The following is a 23,778-nucleotide window of genomic DNA, read 5'->3' as shown; positions in this document are numbered from 1 at the left end:
TACCCAATGTTTTAAAAAGCTCTTGAAGTAATGCATAAACATACAGGACACTGAACTGGAATTTCTGAAAGATGGTCTGATCTACACCAGCTGCAATACCAACATACATTTCATTGGCGTGCCAAGAGGCAATTACTTTAGAACTAACGAGGAGGCAGCACCCCACCCGTACCCAGTGGAGCACCCTTTCAAATACATTTTTCAAAAAAAAAAAAGGATAAAAGCATGAGCACGTAAGATATTGAACTGCAAGCAAATCCAAACACAGTTGTGTAAATGCTCTGCATGCGATGTCTGCTCCAGAAACAAAAGCGGTGTGTGTGTGTGTGTGTGTGTCATTAGTTTGACTGCATTTGTAGTTTATTTATTTCATGTCTTTTAAAATGGATTGTTTTCCTCCAAATGTATTTTTAAAACACGTGCCCATTTTATTGATTTATTTAGTAATATTCTTTAGACCACATTTCGTGACACTGGTCATAAAGTGGTTCCCAAGATAATGAAATCACACAGCATTTAAAACCAGGAGCACAATTAAAATCATCAAAAATTAACAGCAACAGTAATTACAGTGCAGGAAATCCTAAAACCAAGCTTAAACAAAAACCCATGAAATCCTGCGAGAACAGATGTGTTGTTAATTAGGTGATGGAAAGCCATCAGTGATCAGTGTCTCCAACGGGAGTGAGTTCAGAAGCATATTACAGATCTGCTCAGTGGCCCAAAAAGACTGGCAAGCCCTAGAAGAGGAGCAAGATTTCTAGACACATGCAATGCCCAACTCTGCATCTGGTCTTCTTGGCACGAAGCTCTATTTGGCAATTAATCACCCCTGAAGAGAATAAATATATTTTCCTGATGAACACTGCCCCCTCTGCTTAAATCAACCACAGGGACCTCAACCAGTTTTTCACATGGATATCTATTGGTGCACCGCTCTTTAACTCCTGACATGCAAGGTCAAGTACAGTCTCTGTCAACTTATACCTATCTGGATTGGCTCACCTATGCTTCCATCCACTCGCAAAAAAAAAACTGAAGGTAACAGGTCTCCAGTTACTTGGCAACCTTCTGTTTTTGAATCCCATCCCTCCTTAGCCTCAGTCTCAATCATGTTCATGTTTTGTCTCAGGGACCCCTCCACACACACACTTCTCATTAAACTGGGGCTTTATGTTTTTGTCCCCAAGGGCCCCATCACTGCCCAATCTCAATGGGAGGCTCCAGAACAATTTCAACCCCTAGTAGCTCCTCTACTCTCTTCCCTTGCCTCTTCTCTTTCTGTGTGTGCTTCTCTCCAAGTTAGTTGAGGCCCTTAAGGGGACATGAAGCCATGTGGCCTCCCATGAGGCAACTTTCCCATCCTTAAACCACCTGTAGTGGGTTCTCCACCACGCAGAGTTTCCTGGGTGAAGCACAGTCTGCAAACTTTGAAGGGTAGGTTATATCTTGTGTCCATGCATAGCCATTTCAAGATCCCTGCTATGCAACTGTGGCCCCAGACTCCTGGGTCGCTGTGAAACTTGGGGAACCCACTGCTTCTTTTTGCCTGGCAACATGTAACTCATAGCATTTTAACCTTTGTTTCTTTCTCTTCTATTTCCTTGATCTTGCTGTCTTTTCTGGCCGCCCAACTTCTACTTAAAAACCTCAAAAGAATGAGAGTATGTCACATCCCAAGGGAGTCTCTTCCACTGTCAAGCACCTCTTAGGATCAGAAGGTTCTTCCTGTTAGTTGGAATATCCTGTCTTGTAACTTGAATCCATTAGTTGAAGTACTACTCTTTGGAGCAGGAGAAAACAAGCTTGCTCCATCATCCATGTGACAGCTCTTTAAATATTTGAAGATAGCTATCATATTTCATCTCAAGTTTCCTCTTTCCCCGGCTAAACTTGACCAACTCCCTCAACTGTTCCTCATTAGGCTTAGTTTGCAGATCCTTGATCATTTTGCTCATCCTCCTCTGCACACGTTGCAACTTGTCAATATTCTTTTTAGATTGTTATGCCCAGGATCAGAAAGAGTACTCCAGGTGTGGTTTGACCAAGGCAAAAATGAGTGGTGACTTTCCTTGACCTGGACGCTACATTTCTGAGTAGTATACATGCAGAGACTCAAGCACTGAGTGCTACATGATTGCAAAGCCTTGGATGTATATAAAATATTTGCACTGTTTAGCATTGCAAAGACAAATGCTTTTACATAAGAACACACTCTGAACTAATCCACCAAAATCAGTCAGTTAAGCCTTTAAGATGTACACAGTACAGTATCTAGCTCTTTTTCAAGAAATGTGTGGGGAAATGAAGCATATATTGTTTGTTAGAAGCTGAGCAAACAGAACTGGAATTCTGATGTTTCCTAGCGGTGAATCATCCATTTTTTTAAAGTCAGAGCTTTTTTTTTTTAATGCCTACAGTGCTGACACCCAGTCCAAGTGCATATGCTTAGAGTCAACCCAGGAATAAAAATGTCTGCTATGACTGATTGCAGCCAATCCATTTTGGAAAAAGAATGTCTATCCTTCACTCTACTGAACTATTCTTTTGTTCTAAAGATAAGAATGACGAAAGAATATGTGAATTTGGTTTTGTCATTTGAAAATTTAGAAGACCCCCTATCTATAATAAGTATTTTTCTATATAGTACTGGCATATTTTATATATATATATTGCAATTACAGCAGCACAGTGCCACTGTTGGGGTCCCTAATGGTGCTGGGGGTGGGACAGGACTGGTAAGAGGCTGAGTTTTGATTGCATTCCTGAGACTAACATTTGCTTTGACCCACCAGTGTTGCAGCATGTTGTTTTCTGTAGATGTTTCACTTGAACAAGTTTACATTGGAATGTAAGCTTAAAACTCACATGTATCATGGGTTATGCAGTAGGTCTTTCTCGTCCTAAAAACAGACCATTAATTTCAGGAAACTCCTTTAAGTACAGCTCACCAACGTTTAAAACTTGAACCACACATTATAAAACAAGAAGCATTATTGTGATGAATTACGGGGATCAAAGGCAGCAAGGAATCTGTTTCTTTGAAATCAACCAAATTCCATTCACATGAGCCATAATGTCTAACACTACTGAAAGTGCTACTACTTCTGAATTTTTACTAGCCAGGTTTTCTCCTCAGTCCTACTGGAAATTCTGGTTCCTCGAGTGATAAAATCTTATCAGATCAGCAACTCAGGCCATTTCTCCCTTCTCTTCAAGTGACATAATTTGAAGCGCTTGGACTAAATGCTGGGTGTCCATAAGAGATCCAAAATGACACCTTCCCTCCAAGTTACTTAACTTGAAATTTTAATGCAACTGTATGCCAGATATGTAGAATGTGAGCAACGCAAATGGTTTTGGATAGGTATACTTATATAAATTTTCAGGCGCTTAGAAACAATGTTGAAAACCCTGAAAATATTTGCTTTCATGTTCTTATACAAGTAAATTTGTATTGCTTGAAGAACAGGGCTGGAGAACCTTTGGCTCTCTAGATCAGGCTTCTTCAATCTCGGCCCTCCAGATGTTTTGAGACTACAATTCCCATCATCCCTGACCACTGGTCCCGCTAACTAGGGATCATGGGAGTTGTAGGCCAAAAACATCTGGAGGGCCAAGGTTGAGGAAGCCTGCTCTAGATGTTGCAGAACTACAACTCCCATCAGCCCCAGCAACTATGACCAATGCCCAGGGATTAGGAGGGCCATATGTTTCTCACTGATGGCTAAGAGCATCTCCATACAAAGGGCATCCTGATTAGGCTAGGACCCACCCACCCCCATACATTACCACATTTATAAAGCCCTTTCTAAGCAACCTGGGGGCATGGGACTAGGCTAGCCTGCATGGCTGCACTACCTGCTTCAAGTGGTCTTTCAACAGGCAGAACCACCACCACCTTTTAATTATCTGAATCCATGCCTTGAAATGCAAGGTAAAAGCCTCGTGGAATCAAATACATGGCTAGGATAGAAGGGAAGCTGCAGACATGTCCCCCCCCCCCCATTCATTTATTTGTTTAGAACACTTTTGGGTTGCCCAGCCAACTAAGTCCTCTGGACTGTGTCCAGTTCTGGGCACCACAATTTAAGGATATTAACAAGCTGGAACAAGTGCAGAGGATAGTCACCAAGATGATAAAACGTCTGGAAATCAATCCTTAAGAAGAACAGTCGAGGGCGTTGGTTATGTTTAGCCTGGTAAAAAGGAAACTGAGAGATATCTGAAGAAGATATCTGAAGGTATCTGAAGAAGTGTGCATGCACACGAAAGCTCATACCAAGAACTGACTTAGTTGGTCTTTAAGGTGCTACTGGAAGGAATTTTTTTTGTTTTGACTATGGCAGACCAACACGGCTACCTATCTGTAACTGAGAGGAGATATGATAGCCATCTTCAAAGGGCTGTCACATGGAAGATGGAGCAAGTTTGTTTTTTTCCTGCTCCAGAGGACAGGACCCAAACTAATGGATTCAAGTTACAGGAAAGGAGATTCTGACTGAACAGAACTTTCTGAAAGTAAGAGGTGTTTGACAGTAGAACAGACTCCCTTGGGGGATTGTAGACTCCCCTTCATTGGAGGTTTTCAAGCAGAGGTTGGATGGTCATCTGTCATGTATGATCTAGTTGAGATTCCTGCATTGCAGGAGGTTAGACTAGATGAGTCTTGGGGTCCCTTCCAGCTCTACAGTTCTTTGATTCTATGATGCATACAAATCTGAAAAATGTTTTTGAGTTATATAACACTATTCATAATGCGGTATGAAAAAAAATTATGTGCTTTTCAGTGGGATACGGGTAAATAAAAACAAAATAAAAGGGACACAGCTTCACAACTGTAAACTCAATGGAATTAATGCTTGGATTGAGATGGGCCTGCTGTTGTAATCCCTCTCCTCCTCCTACAGATTTTACTACCTTGTGTGACCCTACTGGGAGTATGAGACTCCCGATGGCTTTGCTCACAAAGATCAGAGGAACGTGCAGGCCCACTCACCACGGCAAGGTGATGATCCAGCGAGTGAGAGAATAGGGGTTATTACCTTTTGAATCTTGGATGTAGGAATTTGCAGCAGTGTTTGAAGTGCTACCTAAGGAAATATCTTTTTGAAAGGGAAAACATTGCACAAGAGTGGTTTTTATTTTACCCCAAACAGCCAATTTCTTTGCCAGAAAAACAAATAAAAGTGAGGAAAATTTTTCTTCTAAATGTTTCTGGGTTTTTCCAGGCCTTCACATCTCAAAGTATGTGGGCAATGACAACTGAACTGTTCTCAATATAATTCTTCCAAGAGGGCTTCTGAGGAGCTCCGATCTAACGACTACAGTGGTACCTCGGGTTACATACGCTTCAGGTTACAGACTCCGCTAAACCAGAAATAGTGCTTCAGGTTAAGAACTTTGCTTCAGGATGAGAACAGAAATCGTGCTCCGGCAGCGGGAGGCCCCATTAGCTAAAGTGGTACCTCAGGTTAAGAACAGTTTCATATTAAGAACGGACCTCCGGAACGAATTAAGTACTTAACCCGATGTACCATTGTACTGTAATAACTATCACTATCAAGGTTTGGCTGACAATGTTCAGCCTTCCCTACTTCATCATGCTAATATAATATCCAGCCGCTCTTACTTTAACCTTCACTCTGTGCAACTCAAAAACAAAGTATTCAGCTTTGAACACATGTGAATATTAACGTACATGCCCCTTTTCCTTTGTTATAGTCAAGTTTTTGGCATTTTGCTTTGTTGTTAAAAGCAACAATAAAATACCTTGAGAGAATAATCGAAAGTAGCATTATGCCTGTTTTGTAAGAATCTCCTGGTTTTTGCTGGAAAGGAGTTCTGCGAGGAAGCAACTTCGCGGGAGATACGAAATTTTTCACGGGTGTAGCGTGCATGTACCAGGGATAAATTCTTGAGGATTTTCAGCCTGTACCACGTGGAAAAGACATTGCTGATTCAACAAGGGAAGGCGTCCTGGACGTACTTCCTTAACTCGGTTGAGAGTGCAAAGCAGACAACCTACCGCCAGAGGCCGCTGTGACTTCCCGCCGCATGCTGCCTCCTCCGAGACCCTCCGTTTCTCGCGATACGCGCGGAAAGCGGCATTAGATCTCGCGCGAGCCCGGTTCTCGTATAATCTCGCGTGGCGTCGAGTTTCCGGCCTCTTTTTCTCCCGGCGCGGCACTATGGCGGTTGGCAAGAACAAGCGCCTCACCAAAGGAGGCAAGAAAGGCGCCAAGAAGAAAGTGTAAGTCAGGCCGGGGCAGAAGCTTCGGGGTAGCCGGAGCGCGGCCGAGGGGGAGCCGCGGCCCGCAAACGTCGGATGCCTCCGATGTTGGTCGGATTGAGGAGAGTGGTTGGTGGGTGTAGGGAAAGCGCTGCTGACATGGCGGCTCTCTGAGGGAAGCGGGCGGGCAGGGGAGCGCGCGGGAATCGTTCTAGAACGGGCACGTGCGAGTTCCCCAGGGGCGGGGAGGGGCAGGGCTGCAGATCTCGTGCCTGGAGCCCCGATTTTGGGGGCCTGAGTTGGGGGCGCCGTCCAGCCTTTCCCTCCATTGCAGGGCTTATGGGGCTTGAAATTTGTCGACTCCTACAGTGGCCTTTTCGTACAGCTGCCCTTCTCAGAGAGAGGGGCAGGGAGGCTATTCAGGCTGCTGAAGAAAGGTGGAAAATCTAAGGGTCTTTCCCTTCTAGGCCTAGTAATTGTCGGGCCTAGTTCAGCGTGCACCCTGCTATAAGCAGAGCTTTGGAATAAAATGGGGAGTTTCAAAGAACCATCATGTACTGGCGATGATCTTGCCTGGTGGCTCCAAAGCTCTCAGGTAGCGTAGTTCAGGGATGTAAAGTGCCAGTTGACTAACGCTCCTAGCCTCATATGACTTTTCCTTGAATTGAGCTTACTTTTGGGTAGACATGGTTAGGACCGTGCTGTAAATTCAGCACCGGTTAAGCCTTTCTTGATATAACTTAGAAGGATGAAAAGCAAAGTTTTTAGCATCGGGACTTGCTTGCAGGCCCAGTGCATGCAGTGTAGATGGGTGAAAACTGCATAAAATATTAACTTTGGTGTTTTGTTGGGATATCAAGGGAGTCACATGCAGAAGGCCCAGGCTGGGTTGTGAGAATTTCCAGGCAGGGCTGGAGAAGACTTCACTGAAACCCTGGAGATGTGTTGCCGGGTATAGATAATGCTAGATGGACCCAGAAATCTTTATTCTGTATAAGACATCTATCTTCCTGTATTCCAAATGTTTCTGGAATTATAGGAAGTTGCAGGTCTGACAAAAATTTTCTCTTTTCCTGGAAATCAGGGTTGATCCCTTTTCAAAGAAGGACTGGTATGATGTCAAGGCCCCAGCAATGTTCAATATTCGAAACATTGGGAAGACATTGGTCACCAGGACTCAGGGAACAAGTAAGTTACTTAGATAGAAAACTGCTACATAATTTTTTTTAAAAAAAATATTCTAAGGCTTGCTAGGTAAAAATATGCTGAGCTGATAGGTGCTGCTACTTATTTATAAACTAATTGTTGTATGTGTCATGTTTCAACTCTAAAAGCAAGGCCTCAAACCTTCTAATTTTAACTGCAGAGATGTTGAATTGTTATCTGCCTTGGGAGTTTTGTGAAACGCAAAGCAAAAGAATTCAAAATTTCTTGAAAGTGGCTATAGGGCAGTTTGTTTGGAAAGTTTGCACTCCTGTGCATATTCCCTGGAGGAAATAAATTGGCAAAACACTTTTGTTTCTAGCTATTACATTAGCAGCTTATTATGAGTCTGCATGAAACACATTAACATTTTGTGTTTTTAGAAATTGCCTCAGATGGACTTAAGGGCCGAGTATTTGAAGTAAGTCTTGCTGACCTGCAGAATGACGAAGTTGCCTTCCGTAAATTCAAACTGATTACAGAAGATGTGCAAGGGAAAAACTGTCTGACAAACTTTCATGGAATGGATCTCACACGTGACAAAATGTGTTCAATGGTCAAAAAATGGCAGGTTAGTAATATTTGCATGTAATTGTGCTAATCTGTAAATGCTGCACTTCATTGCTGTTGCAGGGTGGTGGAAATCTTAGGTACTGGATAATCCTCTCTTAGCGGCACAGGATCAACTTGCCCCATTGTTGGATCCAGTTCTACCCTCTCACATTGAATATTCTCCCCACACTCACAGTCATTTTCAAGGGGAGAAAACAGGTTTTTTGTTGGAACTATAAAAGCAGATTTGTTTAAAAAAGTCCGACTGGATAGTGAATGAAGATTTCACAGCATGCCCACAGTGCCAAATTCATATTTGAAATTTTATAATCATGAAAGATTGCTAGCTAACTGGGCAACATTCGAAATTTGCCAGCCACATCTTGCACCTGGCTATTGGCCTCTTGCAACCAAGTGAAGGTGCCCAGGCGCCAGGCTGGTGCCTGATGTTTCCACCATCTAGAGGTGCATGCCCGGGGATCTATGGAACTTGACTTTTCACACACTAGCAATACATCCTGTAGAATTCTATCAGTTATATTTTATCTGCACAATCAGAATGAATTTCAAGAATCAAAGTTGTCTTGAAAAATGCGACCTTTGAGCTGTCTGGATCAAAAATGAAAACCAGGCATTCTGTTTCTAACGCGGTAACTGGATATGGGGGTGTTGATTTGTAGATGTGGCTGCTTGGATGACTGTGTTGATATAATCCTTCCTTTGTTGCACTGAGCATTGAATACCTGGTCTTTTTGCTTGGTCCAAGATGTATAGTAGACACTTTTACTCAAGTACATTATTTTGGTATATTGAACAACTGTTAATTTTTTCCAGACAATGATTGAGGCCCATGTGGATGTAAAAACTACAGATGGATATCTTCTGCGCCTTTTCTGTGTTGGCTTCACCAAGAAGCGAACTAACCAGATTCGCAAGACTTCCTATGCCCAACACCAGCAAGTCCGCCAAATCCGCAAGAAGATGGTGGAAATCATGACACGAGAAGTGCAGACAAATGACCTGAAAGAAGTTGTCAATAAACTGTAGGTTAAAATTTGTGTCCCATGTTTAGGAAGGCAGTTTTTATTCCATCTAGCTTTAATTTTCATAGCAGTGTATATAAATATTCTGTATATATTTATATGTATAAACAGATTTTAGCTGTTCTAGGCCAACCGTTAACACCTATTTCCATACAGCACAGTCCTGTCAGCTTCAGTTTATGGTGGGAGAGTTGTTCTGTCAGCCCCTCTGTATTACAAAAACAATATTCTTAGTACTCATTCGTTGTATCTTAATACTTGTTTTAGCCAAATAATTTATCCAATTTTATCCAAAATTTTCCAAATTTTAGGCAAATATATTGAATTCTCTTGAATTGTTTCCTAGTCACGTGTAGCAATCTCATCATGTGTTTGTGATGGGGTTTCTGTGAGACAGGCACCATAAAATTCCTTACTAGATTTACCCTGTTGTCGAGGTATGTTACAGTGTGACTTTGCTCCTTGAGATCTTTCTGACAAATTCATGGGGCATAATTCTGCCAACGTGCCAATCAGGATGGTTATGCACTGCCTCCATAATTAGAGGCAGTATGGTTTCTTCAGAGTGGGAGAGTGCTACTTTGCTCATGTCCTGCTTATAGGTTTCCCATAATCATTTGGTTGGCTACTGTGGACATTTGGTCTAACATTTTAAGTTTTTGGCTCAAATGTGGAGTCACAGGTTCAGTTGCAATCCTTTTTTTATCATTGTGGTGAACAGTCAGTGGAGAACTCTCATCTCCATTCAGGCTCCAGCAATAACGGCTGCTTTCTGGGATATGTAATGGTACTACTTTTGGGGGGATATGCAATGGTACTACCAAAAACAGTGGTACTACTTTTGGGGGGGTTCAATACTGTGATTCTTAATTTGAACATAAGAAGTCAAACTTTATTTCCTTCCATTCTAGCATCCCAGACAGCATTGGGAAAGACATAGAAAAAGCGTGTCAGTCCATCTACCCCCTTCATGATGTCTATGTTCGTAAAGTCAAGATGCTTAAGAAGCCCAAGTTTGAATGTAAGCATTTTGGTATCTTATCTAAATAATATTTTTTGCTATATTCATTGGTTGGGAATGAATGATGACAATTTGTTTCGGTCCCAGATGAAACAGTGATTACTATTTTCAAATTCTGACATTCCCATAAATCATAAAAGGTTAAGTCTTGATTGTTTTCAAAAAGTGTATTGAGCAGCCAATCAATTTAATTTTAAACATGGCTTCATTCTTTAGAAGCACTTTGTTAACTTTAAATGTAGAATCTTAGCATAAAATTGTCTCTGTTAATTCAAACTGTTGCATTATTATTTGCAGTGGGCAAGCTGATGGAGCTGCATGGTGAAGGTGGTGGTGCTGGAAAGCCATCAGGTGATGAAACTGGTGCCAAGGTAGAGCGAGCTGATGGGTATGAACCCCCTGTGCAAGAGTCTGTCTAAAATCAGATACAAAAATAAAAAAGATTTAATATAAATGGCATGGTTATGGGCTTTGTGTCTTTTTCTTTTTTATAAACACAATTGGCCATTATACTTCAAGGTATAGAAGATGGAGTGCAGATATTAGAGTGATTTGTAGGTAGGAGTAGTTGAACAAAGTGACTATGGTTGAATAAGATAATTAAAGCCACTTGAAGAGAAATGCTTGTACAGCTATTCAGTGTTTGCTTCTCTATCTAGAAAGCATGTTGTCAATTAATACTTGAGACATTGAAGATTCTAAAGGCAGTAAGATGAGTTGTAGTTCCCATTGAAATTAGTTTAGTCTGGATCAACCAAACTAATTGGTAAGAAAATATGGACATTAACAAGTTGAATAGTGAACTGTCAATCAAATGCTGATATAAAGGGTTGCAGTGTATGTTAAGAACCAGTGTGCAATTTCTACTTACTATTTGATGTATTTGAAATTCTTACCATACACCTTGGGCAAATAGTCTGTGAATCAAGCCACTTTCAGCAAAATAAACTTTCAGAAGTTATTATTCGTATTGTTAATACCCCACTCATCTGACTGGGTTGCCCCAGGCAATCTGGGTGGCTTCGAACATAATATATAAAGGTTGAGCTCAGATAGTAACTTAATCAAAGTCAATTACTCTTCAAGTGATTTTGCTTGGTATCTACACAGAGAGACAGACATTCTGTCTTTTGTATGTAAGCGTATTGTTTTTTGCAACAAAAGGGCATGTCGGCTATGTGCCGAAAGATTTAGGATTGTACTCCTAGGTTTATTAAAACCAGTTTTACTGAAGCACAGTTAAATACTTGTTTTTTCAGAAGCATGACTATTAACATTAGAAATTTTTACATTGGAAACTTCGTTGATTTAATAATAGTATAAATCAAGCATGTCCAAAGTCCGTTTTGGGCGCCTAATCTGGTCCGCTGGTTGGTTTAAAACCTAAAAGAAGTTCAACAACCCCAACCCTAAAAGGTCGTCAACTTTGGTCGGCCCCCACACCCCTTCACTTCATCACATGTGGCCCTCTTTGAAAAAAGTTTGGACAGCACTGGTATAAATAAACCCACTCTTAATACTATGACACTTGAGACTGAGCTCACTGAAATAGCTTTAATTGCCACTACCTTTATCTAAGGCTGCATCTTACGCATATTTACTCAGAAACAATTTTTTAATTCAAATTTTATTTTTGAATATATGCAAGAGATTACGCATAACAAGTATCTTGAAATTTACAGAAGAAGAAACTGGTTGGGAAATGTTGGTATTGTTTAGTAGGCACGTTATTGTGACGACAGAGTAGGTATTTGGACAACATAAAATGGAAGTAAAAGATAATCCATATTTGCTTGCTTGGTAATCTTGCTAAGTATAAGATTGTGTCTCATGGTCAGGGCCTTGCAGAGCCAGGCAGAGGTCGGGCCAGGTAAAAAATGAGCCCCCCTTTTTTTACCCTGGGGATAACTGAAGTCTTATAAATAAGTATATAAATAATTGTGAATATGCTGACTGAGGCCCCCTTTGGAATCTGAGGCGTGGCCCATATGGCGCCCCCTCTGTCTGGGCCTGCTCATGGTTTCCATAGAATTCTCAAAATGGCCATGCCTAGCTTGTTTCTGGGTTTGGAAAACACAGTAAATCTTGTTGGTTTTTATGGAGCAAGCAGGAAACTTTGAACTCTGTAAATAATGCCTTCATCCTAGCAGCTTCTGGACCACGTTAGCTGAACTTACGATTACTTGTGCCTGGATAGCTCAGTTGGTTAGAGCTTGGTGCTGGTAATGCCAAGGTTGAGGGTTCGATCCCCGTATAGGACAGCTGCATATTCCTGCATTGCAGGGGGTTGGACTAGATGATCCTCATGGTCCCTTTCAGCTCTACAAATCTATGAAACCAAACTTCGCATGCTGCTCACCGTGTCCAGTCGGTTGTTTCACTTTACACCGTTTCAGTCAAACAGAAAAGTTTATTGGTTAAACAAACAGGGGGTACCATAAAGCGGAGGGGGACTACACTGAATGTCCAGAGGTAAAGTGGCTTTTGTATGCAGATTTTGTAAGTTTAAAAATCCCTGCAGGTTTAAAATAAACTCGTATACTTTAACAGTCCCTGGTTTACATTTATGATTGCATATATATTTTAGACTAATTTGCCCTATCCTGCTTTCCCACGGAATGGTATGCTGTGGAGTTTAGATCATTATCTAAAATACTTCATAGTCCCATTCTGGAAAGTGATGTCAAGTAGTCATGCATTTAATTTTTAATGAGTATTTTTCAAGTTTTGATCATTAAAGCTGTATTATGACCCTCTTAGATGGCACTGTTGGGATGAGATTGTTGCATTTGGCAATCTTGGTATGCAGAACAATGAGGCTAAAAGAACGTTCAGCCAGTTGCCTATTTAAATTAATGAGATGCTAATAGATATAATACCCATTTAGGAAAAAGCAATTAATGCATTTTCATTAAAGAGGCCAAAAAAGTCAGCAATTCCCAACTGCCTTAATACTTAAATCTCTATTTGTTGGCAATATTTCTTTGAAATCATTAGAAAAGCAGGCATTTTCAACAAATAAGTAAACATTACCCTGAATCTGGAATTGATTTTCAGTGGGCACTTCAAGTGACCTTCAGTAATTTACGCTAGTAACTGCACAGGATATAGCTTTGATAGAATGAGAATCTGCTAATGGCTCTTATAAGACAGCCAGGGTTATATGGTGAAAAAGGTGGCTTTTGCATAGAACGTATCCAGCTCTGCAACTAGAATCCAGATGGGTGGGGTATAAATAATAAAATTATTGTTATTATAGAACCCATAATAGCTGAATGAAAAGCCTGGTACAGTGGTACCTCGGTTTACGAACTTAATCCGTTCCGGAAGTCCATTCTTAAACCAAAACCGGTTTTAAACTGAGGTGCGCTTTCCCTAATGAGGCCTCCTGCCACCGGTGCCCTTCCACCGTTCGGATTCCGTTCTTGGACCGAGGTAAAGTTCGCAAACCGGGATACTGCTTCTGGTTTTGTGGAGTTCGTAAACCGAATCGTTTGTAAACAGGCCTTAAACTGAGGTACCACTTTATTGTCTTCATACTAGCAAAGCCCCATATACTGTTTTAGGTGTCAGAATTCATATAGTAGTCCATATACATTTTGCACTGAAAGCAAGTTGGGTGAGTATGTATGACTCATCTATGAAAAGGCACAGAGGAAGTTTGTTCTTATAAAGATTAGACAACCAGAATTTTCTTTAAGCAAACCTTTTAGGTAGCATACATAAAACTTTCCATGAGATGGAAAGTGGTCAGTCATGACATATTAGGTACAATTAAACAATCTTGCCTCCCTTACCTTTCCTAATACAGTGCGAAGCCTAAGGTCACTTCTCTAACAATGAAGAGTTCTTCAGCTTAATGCCTTATTCAAGGGAAGGGGGAAGAAATTTACGGTAATCTGAATACAGTATGGGGTTTCTCCAGACCTGTTCATCTAATATCAACAAGGTTTACTATCCTGGGTCTAGGGACAGTCCTGTGTAAAAATATCCAGTTGACATTTGACTTGTTTTTAAAGGGGAACTTTGAAATGGATTAGGAGATAAAATTTGGAGAAAGCCACCTACAAAGTCAATTTGAGTAGGTTCTTCATCAGCATTAGTCACCTCAGTCCTCAATTGACCAGATTGCAAAATAATTGCAATTAAAAGCAACCTGTAGCTGCTTGAAGCTTTCTGTATACTTGGATGAGAAGCAAGCCTCCTGCAGTTCCAGGCACTGTTAATTCTGTTTCATATTGTTCAGAGGAGGGTATTTGTAATTTCAGTATCCTTGTATTTTAACAAAGTTTTGTTTTTAAAATTTGAAGCTGAATATAGCAAGGATCTGAAGAAGACTGGGTATCTACTGCCCATGCAGAAATAAATTATTTGTACCTATGTCATACAACTACCCAATTGGCTGGAAGAAAGTGAAGACATTAATTTATGTAGAACTCAACTTGTTATGAGCAAGATGTTAGTAGTCAAAAGTTCTAGTCAGTCTCTGAAAAACATTGTTAAAATTCAAATGCCTAGGTGCCTGCTCTGGATGCAATTGGAAGATTCCTTCTTTTGAAAATACAATTTTGGAGTGTCAGTGAACGGCTCAGGGAAAGACTTAGGAAAGCTGAATTTACATAAATCTTTATGTAATTGCTTTTGCAGTTTCACGGTTTCTTGATCAGTTTAGATTCAGTCTAGTTGCCTGTGGCTTAATCAGATTTTTAATGTATATGCATAAAGTGCTGTTTCCTACACTAACCTGGGTGTGTGTGGGTGTGTAATGAAAATTATTCAGCACAGACCTGCATTACAGATGTAGGATAAGTATAATACAGCCAATGAATTGCTATTTTTCCTTTATCATCTTAACTAGATTCATCTCTGAAAAAGGCAGGCAAGAACAAACCAGCATGCAGCTTAGATGTAAGTTACACACTTTTTAGAGACACACAGGAAGACAAAATCCTTGGGCAGCAATACAGACTTTTGACAAAACTATGGTATATCTAACTTGTTATAAAGAAGCGGTCATATAGGGTGGTATCCAACTAAGCCATAGCGTAGACTCAATGAAATAAGTCATTGATTTCTGCAGATCCACTATGAGTATGTCTTAGTTGGATGTCACCTATAGCGAGGCATATTTTCACATGCAACATTATTTCGAACACAAAAGTACTCTTAGTTCAAGAAAATATGGTGAAAAGATGACAAGGGAAGTCAGCAAAAGGTTTAAAAAATTGAATACAATATGAAAGAATGAAGGGTATAAAGCACCAGGTTGAATTGAAGGCAGCATTCTGAATAGGAGAACCTTTTATACTGTAATTACTAGATAATGAGCCACTAGTCTGCATAATTTAGTGGTGAAGCATGTGCCCTGCACACATACTGTTTTGGATTCAGTTCTTTATATGACCAGTTAAAGATCAGATAGCAACCAAGAAACTACTGCTTGAACCCATGTAGAGCCACTGGCAGTCAGAGTAGATAGTACTAGGCTAAATAGAACAATGGTATGGATTGGTATAAGAAGCTTCATCTCCTATAACTGAGTAACCTTCTAGACCAGCGTTTCCTCAAACTTGGGTTTCCAGCTGTTGTTGGACTACAGCTCCCATCATCCCTAGCTAGCAGGACCAGTGGTGAGGTCCAACAACAGCTGGAAACCCAAGTTTGAGAAACACTGTTCTAGAATCGTGTTTCATGATATTTTAATCCTTCAAGTGATAGAGTAAGCAATAAGTAGTTTAACATGGTTTCTGAAACAAAAAACCCAACCCACCAAACCCTGTACCTTACAGTGATCAGACTGTACATCAGGGCTAATGTTTTCACACAGTGGCTATTTAGTGTTTACTGATTTAAGTATAGTATGGAAAGGAAGAATGCAGCTTGAATATTTAGCTGCATTTGCTAAAATGCAAGTTGCCAGCAGTCAAGTATTGTACCAAATTCCGTTTCTTGGAAGAATGAGTGAGCAAGACCTCTAAATAAGTGTAAACGTGAAACAAAATATTGTATAGTCTACAAAATATTGTATATTCTAGTATACCTTTATAAAAATAGTGCAAAAATGCATTTGATAGTCAAAGAGTAGATCATATGATCATAGAGGGCAACCTTTGCTGCCTGCAGTAATGTGCTTTTGTGCTAGTAAGATATTTGCTTGTATAGGCTTCTGTAGGCAGATGGTCCAAAACTAGGTTTTATCTTCAGGAGGGATGTATAATCTGGACAAAGTTTTTGGGGAATATTCCAGTTTTGCCATGTAGCTCTCCAGTCATCCATTCTTCATCTACAGACTCCAGTTCAGTTAGGATATCACCAACCTGATGGAATAGAGTAAATATAAATCTGGAAGGGTGTCATTTTTTCAGTATTGTCAAGTTCCCATAGATGGTCTTCTAGTGGCATTCTGCTGAAGTTCTATATTCGCTTGCCATTCCTTTAGGTTGGTTGAAATGAATCTCACTGCACAAAATACTTTCCTTGACTAGCCAAATCGCAGGCTGTATTTTGTTTGCCAATATGTTCTTTGTCAGCTGAGAGGTAGCTGATTGTGGCACCAATTTCAACAGCACCTCACTCTTATCTTCGTTGTCACCCCACTCTTATTTTCAGTTGTATTCAGCATACTATAGGAACTGCCTTGATCATCAGTATACAGTATCTAGCTTAGCATTGTGTACATTGATTAGCTGAGGTGCTCTAGGGTTTAGGGACTAAATCTGAGGCTTCCTGTCTCCATGCACACTTAAGTTTATGACCCTTACCCCACTGGCCACTGGATCAGTTTAGGGAGGCCCAAACATTTAAGCAATAAACAGCAAGTATATGACCTCATATTTTAGGGGCTGTAGCTTAGCGCAGTGTTTCCCAACCAGTGTTCCGCGGCACACTAGTGTGCCGCGAGACGTTGCCTGGTGTGCCGTGGGAGGGAGGCGGGCGAGTTGTATGTTACGCTTATAGATCTCACCCTCTATGGTACTGGGGGAGTAAGGAGCGGCAGCGGATGCGGCGGGAGCAACGGAAGGAAGCTCTCCGGCGGCTGCCGGAAGCTGGGAAGCGGCGCGGCTGCCGGCGGCGCTTCTAGTAGCTTCCAGGCGCGGCGAGAGAGCGAGGGCGAGGGGCGCTCGCCAGCCGGGCAGAGGCAGAAGCAGCGAGTCCTTCAGCGAGGCGCTAATGGCCAAGTGGGGAGAGGGAGATCCGCGCTGGATTGTGGAGCAGCGCGCGGATGCCACCAACGTCAACAACTGGCACTGGTGAGCGAGGGGGGCAGGAAAGGCAGCGGGAGCTGGGGGGGCGGAGGAGAAGTGGCTCGTGTTTGGCGGGGGGGTGCAGCTCTTCCCCTGAGGGCTTTGGAGGAATAAGGGCGGCCGTGCTGCCACCGCCACACCCACAGCCACCCACACCCCCGCGGTTGCGGGGACGCGTGTCTGCTTCTCTCTCCCTGTCTCTTGCCTCTGACCCCTTCGCACGAGATTCTCCACCGCTTATGCGTATTCGCGCCGGAGTCACTTTCCTTCAGGTTCGGTGGACCTTACTCTCAAATAAGTGTGGTAAAAGATTACAAGCGCGGGGGGAGATAGAGAAACCTCCCTGGCCTGGTTTAACCTCCTTTAAAAAAAAATAATAACAGCTGGATCTGTAGAAGGGCAGCTAGTGAGAGTTTGGGTGCTTTTTGGCACAGAAAAAGAAATGATCGCTAGCTACTTCTTTCAGATCAAGCTGCGCTGAAGTGCATGGGAGCTAGGGGCTGGTTAAAACAAACAAAAACGTTGGCAGTCTTTTCTAGGGGCCAGGTGCAGCATCTGGCAAAGCCAGCGAGTGCCTGCTGAATAAAAGTTTGCAACAGGGAGGCAGCCCCTCCACCTGTATCATAATCTGGTCTGCACAAGCACTCTCCAGAATAGGAAGCACCTTGTCAATTTTAATGGTGTGTTTGTGCTAACTAGCAATTCTGCCACATACAAATTAATGGCTGATTTGACAGCCAGATGGGTGGGGTATAAATAATTTATTATTATTATTATTATTATTATTATTATTATTATTATTATTATTATTATTATTAGAACTAGAATAATTTTTGTGTGCTGCTGTAAGAAAGTCATTATAGCTCAGCATCAGTTGGTGGAAAGGACATGACTTTACAGGAGCAGGAGGAACTAACTGAACTGAGACAAAATCGTGGTTTCAAGCTAAGATTTGCTGATCTACCTTTGGACAGTTTTTGGTTGGAAACTGCCAAGGAGTTCCCCCTTCTGGCAAACAAAGCTATTTTGACATTGCTCCCATTTTCCACTACATATCTCTGTGAGTTGAGCTTTTCAAGCATGATTGCTATAAAAACTAAATACAGAGAGAGACTGAGAGCTGTTGACGAAGAGCTACGTGTGTGTCTTTCTTCGATTCCAGCCAGAATATCAGCTTTGTGTTCAGCCAAACAGGCCCAGGTTGCGCACTGAATAAAGTATTTTATAATTTTTCATATTTCTGTTTACTTACTATTTCATAATAAAGTAATTATAAAATACTATCTTTGTGTTTATTTGATTCCTATTAAAGAGTGTTACTTTATATATAGTCAATATAGGCACAGAGTTAATTTTTTAAACATTTTCTAATGGTGGTGTGCCTCGAGATTTTTTTCATGAAACAAGTGTGCCTTTGCCCAAAAAAGGTTGGGAAACACTGGCTTAGCGGTTGAAAAGACCCTAGGTTCAATCCCTGAGGTCAAGATGGGGACGGGAAAGACTGAAACCTTAAGAGAGCAGCTTTCAGCTATGGTTGTCAATACTAAGCTAGCTAGACCAATAGTCTGACTCAGTCTTAAGTCAGCTCCTTGGCTACTTTTGAACAATACTTCAAAAGTAGCTCTAACAAGTGAAGAATTGTTCTAAATATACTTATTCAACTTATCAACTGAAAAAGATGCAGATCAATATTTTTAAGAGTTACACAGTGCCACCTTTAGCACTGCAGTGTGGCAAATAAACAAAATGGATGGGTTTAAAAAGATACCTTGAAGGAGAGTTCATCTACATTCTCAGCATGGAAGTCATATAAAGCCTTGGCTTTTTGTTTCTTAGTACCTGGAGGTTGTGATGACTGTGTTCCTCCTGTAAAACAGAATGATAGTATTATTCTTTCATCGCAAAAATGGCAATTGTACTATACTGTTTCCCATTAGCTACCATATTTCTTACTTTCGTCTAAAATTTGATTGAGTGGAAAGGGAGAGGAGAGCAGGATGCATATTGTATACCTAAGAAAAAAGTTTGTTCCCCATCTTTTTTCCAAGCAGAAACACAAGTACGAGTGGGAGTTTTGGAAACTGTTCAGGGTTTCTAAAAGCACGGAGTTAGTTGAAGTCAAGTTGAGGCATTGTGTGAGGTTAGGAACCACTCTTTCCCTGTTGCCCCCTAGCTGAAGAGACGTGAGCATGATAGTACCCAAAACATTATTGAGATAATGCCAAACCTGTGGCCTATGTCAGTGCTATTGCACCAGTAACTGGCACTGTCCCAAGACACTCAAACAGCAGGTTAGTGGGATTTTTATAAGCACAACCGGTTGGGACTGTGCTGCTTGTATCCCACATGATGCTGCAGCTTTAGGATATGGGTACCAAAAATACCATGGAATTTATGACAATTGTACATCACCAAGGTACACTCTTCATCCCTGTCAATTTAGCGAGTCGCTTTCTCTGTCTAAACAAATGTTTTCCCTTAAGAGTTCATTGTTTTTTCTTTCTTTTTTTGCGATACTAAACCCTGTGTGTGATAGTGATGTTTTATTTAGAAATGTAACCAAGCCTCTCCCAGGGATGGACTAATTGTTAGATCCATGGCAGAATGTGTCACGCTTCAAGGACCAACTGAGGCTGTCTGCCCTTCTAATCGCCACCATAATAAGCTTATCTGCAAACTCACTGCAACGAAGCGCATTTGAGTGTTGGGAAACTGCCTTCCATTTTGAAGGAGCTAGCTAAAGTGTGGCATCTGCATAGAGATCTAGAACAGCACGAAGTGTGGCAGTATTTATTTATAAATTAATTCAAAGGGATTTCATCTGCCCTGGAAGCATTGGAGCTTCCGTAGCAAAATTTTCAAGGGCAGCATCTTGATGAAGAAAGCTGATTGGCAGCAAACTGCATCATGTAGAATGGGCATTTAAGGAAATGTATTTGTGCAACCTGCCATGTGTCCATCTATTGTAGTGGACCATGCAAATTACCCATGTCCTAAAGCTCCTTTCCACGTACCTGCTAAGGCATCAAAGGCCTAAAAGAACTATAAGCCCTTCATGTTTGAATCCACTTCATACATTTCTAAAAACCTTAAAAGTTTATACAAAACTAGATCAAGAAATTCCCATTTTCCATTCCATTCAGCACTACCTGAGCAAACATGAACAAACACTGCAGGGAAAATTCCTTCCTTTCCATTCAGTCTCCCTCTGTACCACTCTGAGTCCAAGTGTTCCAATATCAAGATACGATCTCCCCTTTTAAAAGACAAGTCTTCCTGCGTTTCTGCTGTAAAATCATGGAGTGCATCACACCACTGTCCGGCACGTCCTTCCAGCTGCAAAAATGGAAGAGAACTTTCCTGCTACTGTATGGAAAGCAACACAGCCCCCATTACTTATGTACATAATATTTAATAGGCTTAAAGCAGATTACTGGTGAAAAAAGCTTTCTATCAATCCTGGCCTGTGAAGCACAAAGGAAAGATAGCATATCTTTCGGCTCAGTTTAAGTAGCTTATTTCCCTGTGCGCTCCTTACACTAAAAGGCAGAAGGTAATGTGGCGTTCTGAGTACACACATCTTATTTCATTGACTTTCATGGAGAAAGCGGAAGCCCAATGAGTACAAAAATATAACTGCTTTCCAACCCAGACCCCTGGGCATGCAACAGCAAGAGGAAACTGAAATGAATGGGCTTCCTGCAAGTCTGCTCTTCCTTCTCTTGAATCCATTTTCCTTTAATGATTGCATCTGAAAATGATGGCCATATTTGAGAATGTATCACTGCAGGTTTTTAATCCTAAACATATATGCCAGAAGAAAGAGCTGTTGAATTTGGTGTGCTTTACTTATAAATGAGCATGTTTCGGATGAATCTATGAAGAAGTGCCTAGGAATAATAATGCTTTCTATTTTGCAAAATATGATAATAAGGGTTCCCCAGCCCCTAAAAATAACATTTTGTTCATTTGATAAAAGTTATTATTAATGGTATTTTTGATTTAGAAGCCAAGCTCTCAGTTCTTTTCATTTTATATTAATTGTCCAGTGCTTCTGTGCAGCTATAAATTCTGTTGTCACCAAAGAGAGACTGCTTTTTACTCATCTCTACAAGCACACCTAGGGCATCTTTATCAGTATCAGAAACAAAAATCTAATTACCAGTGAAAACCAAGAGCAAATAAAGCAACTCAAAGAATTGTTGGCGGAACAAAAGTGTTTTCACCACCTCCATTCCACATCTGTACTAGGGCATTTTATCTCCCTTACCTTTTCAGCGACCCTACCCTCTGCTTCTGTTCAGGGTGTGAAAACTGGATTCCATCCATGTTAATTAAAGGTATACCTAATGGCATATTTACCAAACATATGTGAATAGCAGAAACTATAATGCCTACTGCTAGCGTGAGACAATGTTAAATGGATTACCTGTGACACAGACACAGAATTCTTATTCAGTGATGTTCCACCATCTATATAAGAGGATGATAAAGGGAATTATTATTTATCACTTATAAACCACCCAAACTTTTCAAAGCCCTATACAGAGATTAAGAGTTAAGGCAGTACCTACTTCCAAGATTTGGATCAGTGTATGTTCCACTGGCTGAGTCAGGATGGGGGAGTTATGCCCTGGCTCAACTAAGAGAGCCCAAGCTCTGCGAATCCAGCATCTCTCATCTCAGTGAACCTTGGGTTTGGACTGTAATGTTACTCACAATTGCTTTCTGTATTACCTGGTCCAGGGAGATCTTCAATAATTTCTACAAAGTTCAAGGGGAAAATTCCAGATGTGCCTCTCAGCTCTCCTCTAGCCCATTCTTCATTGACATATTCCTTCAAAGTAATAATTTCACCTTCCGAAAAGCTTAATTCATCTTTCTGATCTCCGATGTACTCAAATCGAGCTATACATCTAGGGCCTCTAAAATAACAAAGATAACAAAACAAAGATCAAAGGAACAGCAGTAATAGCTCCCCCCCCCAAACTCTTGCTCCAAACCATCAAACACATTAAGAATGGAGCAACAGCTTTATTCTAAATGAGCCCATTCGTCACATGTATGGACTGACTGCTGACTTGAAAAAACAGCCTGCCTCTTTCCATTGATGTTAAGCCCATTCCAGGGCATCTCTACCTATATCTGACACAAACAGGTACTATGTAGGTACAGCTGTCAAGCAATGCAGTATCTACTCTTCGGTGAGGCCAGTTGTAAAGATGGCCCTAATATTCAGACCTGAGCAGCTGGTTTAGAGCAGTGGTACCTCTGCATGCGAATGGGACCGCAAACGCAACCTGCATCTGCGGGTCATGATTCACTGCTTCTGCGCATGTGCGTGACGTCATTTTGACTGCGCATGCGCGAGTGGTGAAACCCAGAAGTAACACGCTCTGTTACTTCCGGGTAGCCGCAGCGTGCAACCCGAAAATACTTATCCCGGTGCTACTTCAACCCGAGGTATGACTGTAATGCAAATTCTCGCTGGGATCACAGGTGCAGGTGGGTGGCTGCATAGAAATCCATTTATGTAAACTGTGTAGTGCACAGACATTACCAGCAGGAATTGATGCAACTACAGTGGTACCTCGGGTTAAGTACTTAATTCGTTCCGGAGGTCCGTTCTTAACCTGAAACAGTTCTTAACTGAAGCACCACTTTAGCTAATGGGGCCTCCTGCTGTTGCTGCGCTGCCAGAGCAAGATTTCTGTTCTTATCCTAAAGCAAAGTTCTTAACCTGAAGCACTATTTCTGGGTTAGCGGAGTCTGCAACCTGAAGCGTATGTAACCTGAGGTACCACTGTACCTCAATACAGAGCTCAACTTAACACTTAACATTTCTGCATGTGATTGCAAACCAGCCTACATGAACTCAATATGGGTGGAAAGGTGAGATTTACAAAGTGGTCCCAAACAAAGAAAACCATGCGTATTACGTCCAGTTATTAGGCTCAGAACAGGAAGTGCAGATATGCTGGAAATCAACGTTGCTTCTGCAATTCACAGCTGGTAAAGTAAGTACTATGAGCAGAGGGACAACCCATCACTACAGGTCATAACCAGGCTGGAAAAATGAATTACTATTAATGCACCTGAGCCGGGGGGGGGGGCGGTTTCCAAGGAAGCGCTCCTGCCTTCGTTCAAGCCAGCAGCCAGATAAGTGAGCAAGAAGGATTTGTGGCTTGGCTGGGAAGGATATGAATTCTTCTCTGGCTCATAAAATTTGAGGAGGGAAATAATTATTGTTTGATATTTTAAGTGACCGCTATAGCCTTGAGGTATCTATTTCTAAGCCAGAAAATTTAAAAAGTTTCAGTGATATCTCGTTTGTGTGCAGTTTGCAGTCTCTGTTTTCATCACTGGCTGAACAAAAAAGGATATCTGCAAAGGGGGGGGGAGAGAGAGAGAGACTAGCAGAACAGTAAATTCAAAGTAAGGTATTCTTAAAGCCATGTTGGAGATGAGGGCAGATGACACTGA

At 41.3% G+C, this 23,778-nt stretch overlaps 2 protein-coding genes and 1 long non-coding RNA gene across 10 annotated transcripts in view; 2 read left to right on the top strand and 1 right to left on the bottom strand.

Moving 5' to 3' along the window:
* LOC310852560 overlaps nucleotides 1–23,778 on the top strand; it is a 215,407-nt gene that overhangs the window by 12,739 nt on the left and 178,890 nt on the right. The window contains exon 2 of one of the 2 annotated variants that reach the window (XR_014568263.1): nucleotides 3,622–3,643. This is a non-coding gene — a long non-coding RNA (uncharacterized lncRNA). Of the gene's footprint in view, nucleotides 1–3,465; nucleotides 3,644–23,778 lie in introns of those variants that run through there. The other variant, XR_014568264.1, reaches the window with a different exon arrangement.
* On the top strand, nucleotides 6,101–10,510 carry RPS3A (ribosomal protein S3A). The gene is made up of 6 exons (XM_083756028.1): nucleotides 6,101–6,253; nucleotides 7,317–7,420; nucleotides 7,819–8,006; nucleotides 8,822–9,030; nucleotides 9,942–10,051; nucleotides 10,349–10,510. Exons 1-6 carry the CDS (start codon nucleotides 6,192–6,194, stop codon nucleotides 10,468–10,470), a joined length of 795 nt encoding a protein of 264 aa, XP_083612154.1. The 5' UTR covers nucleotides 6,101–6,191; the 3' UTR covers nucleotides 10,471–10,510.
* SH3D19 (SH3 domain containing 19) overlaps nucleotides 12,442–23,778 on the bottom strand; it is a 73,072-nt gene continuing 61,735 nt past the window's right edge. For all 7 annotated transcript variants that reach the window (XM_083755487.1, XM_083755489.1, XM_083755484.1 and 4 more), the window contains 5 exons: nucleotides 22,033–22,220; nucleotides 21,725–21,768; nucleotides 20,445–20,631; nucleotides 19,064–19,161; nucleotides 12,442–16,368 (listed from right to left, as the gene is read on the bottom strand). In XM_083755487.1, the coding sequence (XP_083611613.1) occupies nucleotides 16,252–16,368; nucleotides 19,064–19,161; nucleotides 20,445–20,631; nucleotides 21,725–21,768; nucleotides 22,033–22,220 (634 nt within the window). In that variant the 3' untranslated portion in view covers nucleotides 12,442–16,251. The remainder of the gene's footprint in view (nucleotides 16,369–19,063; nucleotides 19,162–20,444; nucleotides 20,632–21,724; nucleotides 21,769–22,032; nucleotides 22,221–23,778) is intronic.

This window comes from Podarcis gaigeae (assembly GCF_964106915.1).
Source record: "Podarcis gaigeae genome assembly, chromosome: 9".
Lineage (NCBI taxonomy): Eukaryota > Metazoa > Chordata > Lepidosauria > Squamata > Lacertidae > Podarcis > Podarcis gaigeae.
The sequence above is the reverse complement of the archived record's forward strand: the minus strand, read 5'-3'. Positions and strand labels throughout refer to the sequence as shown.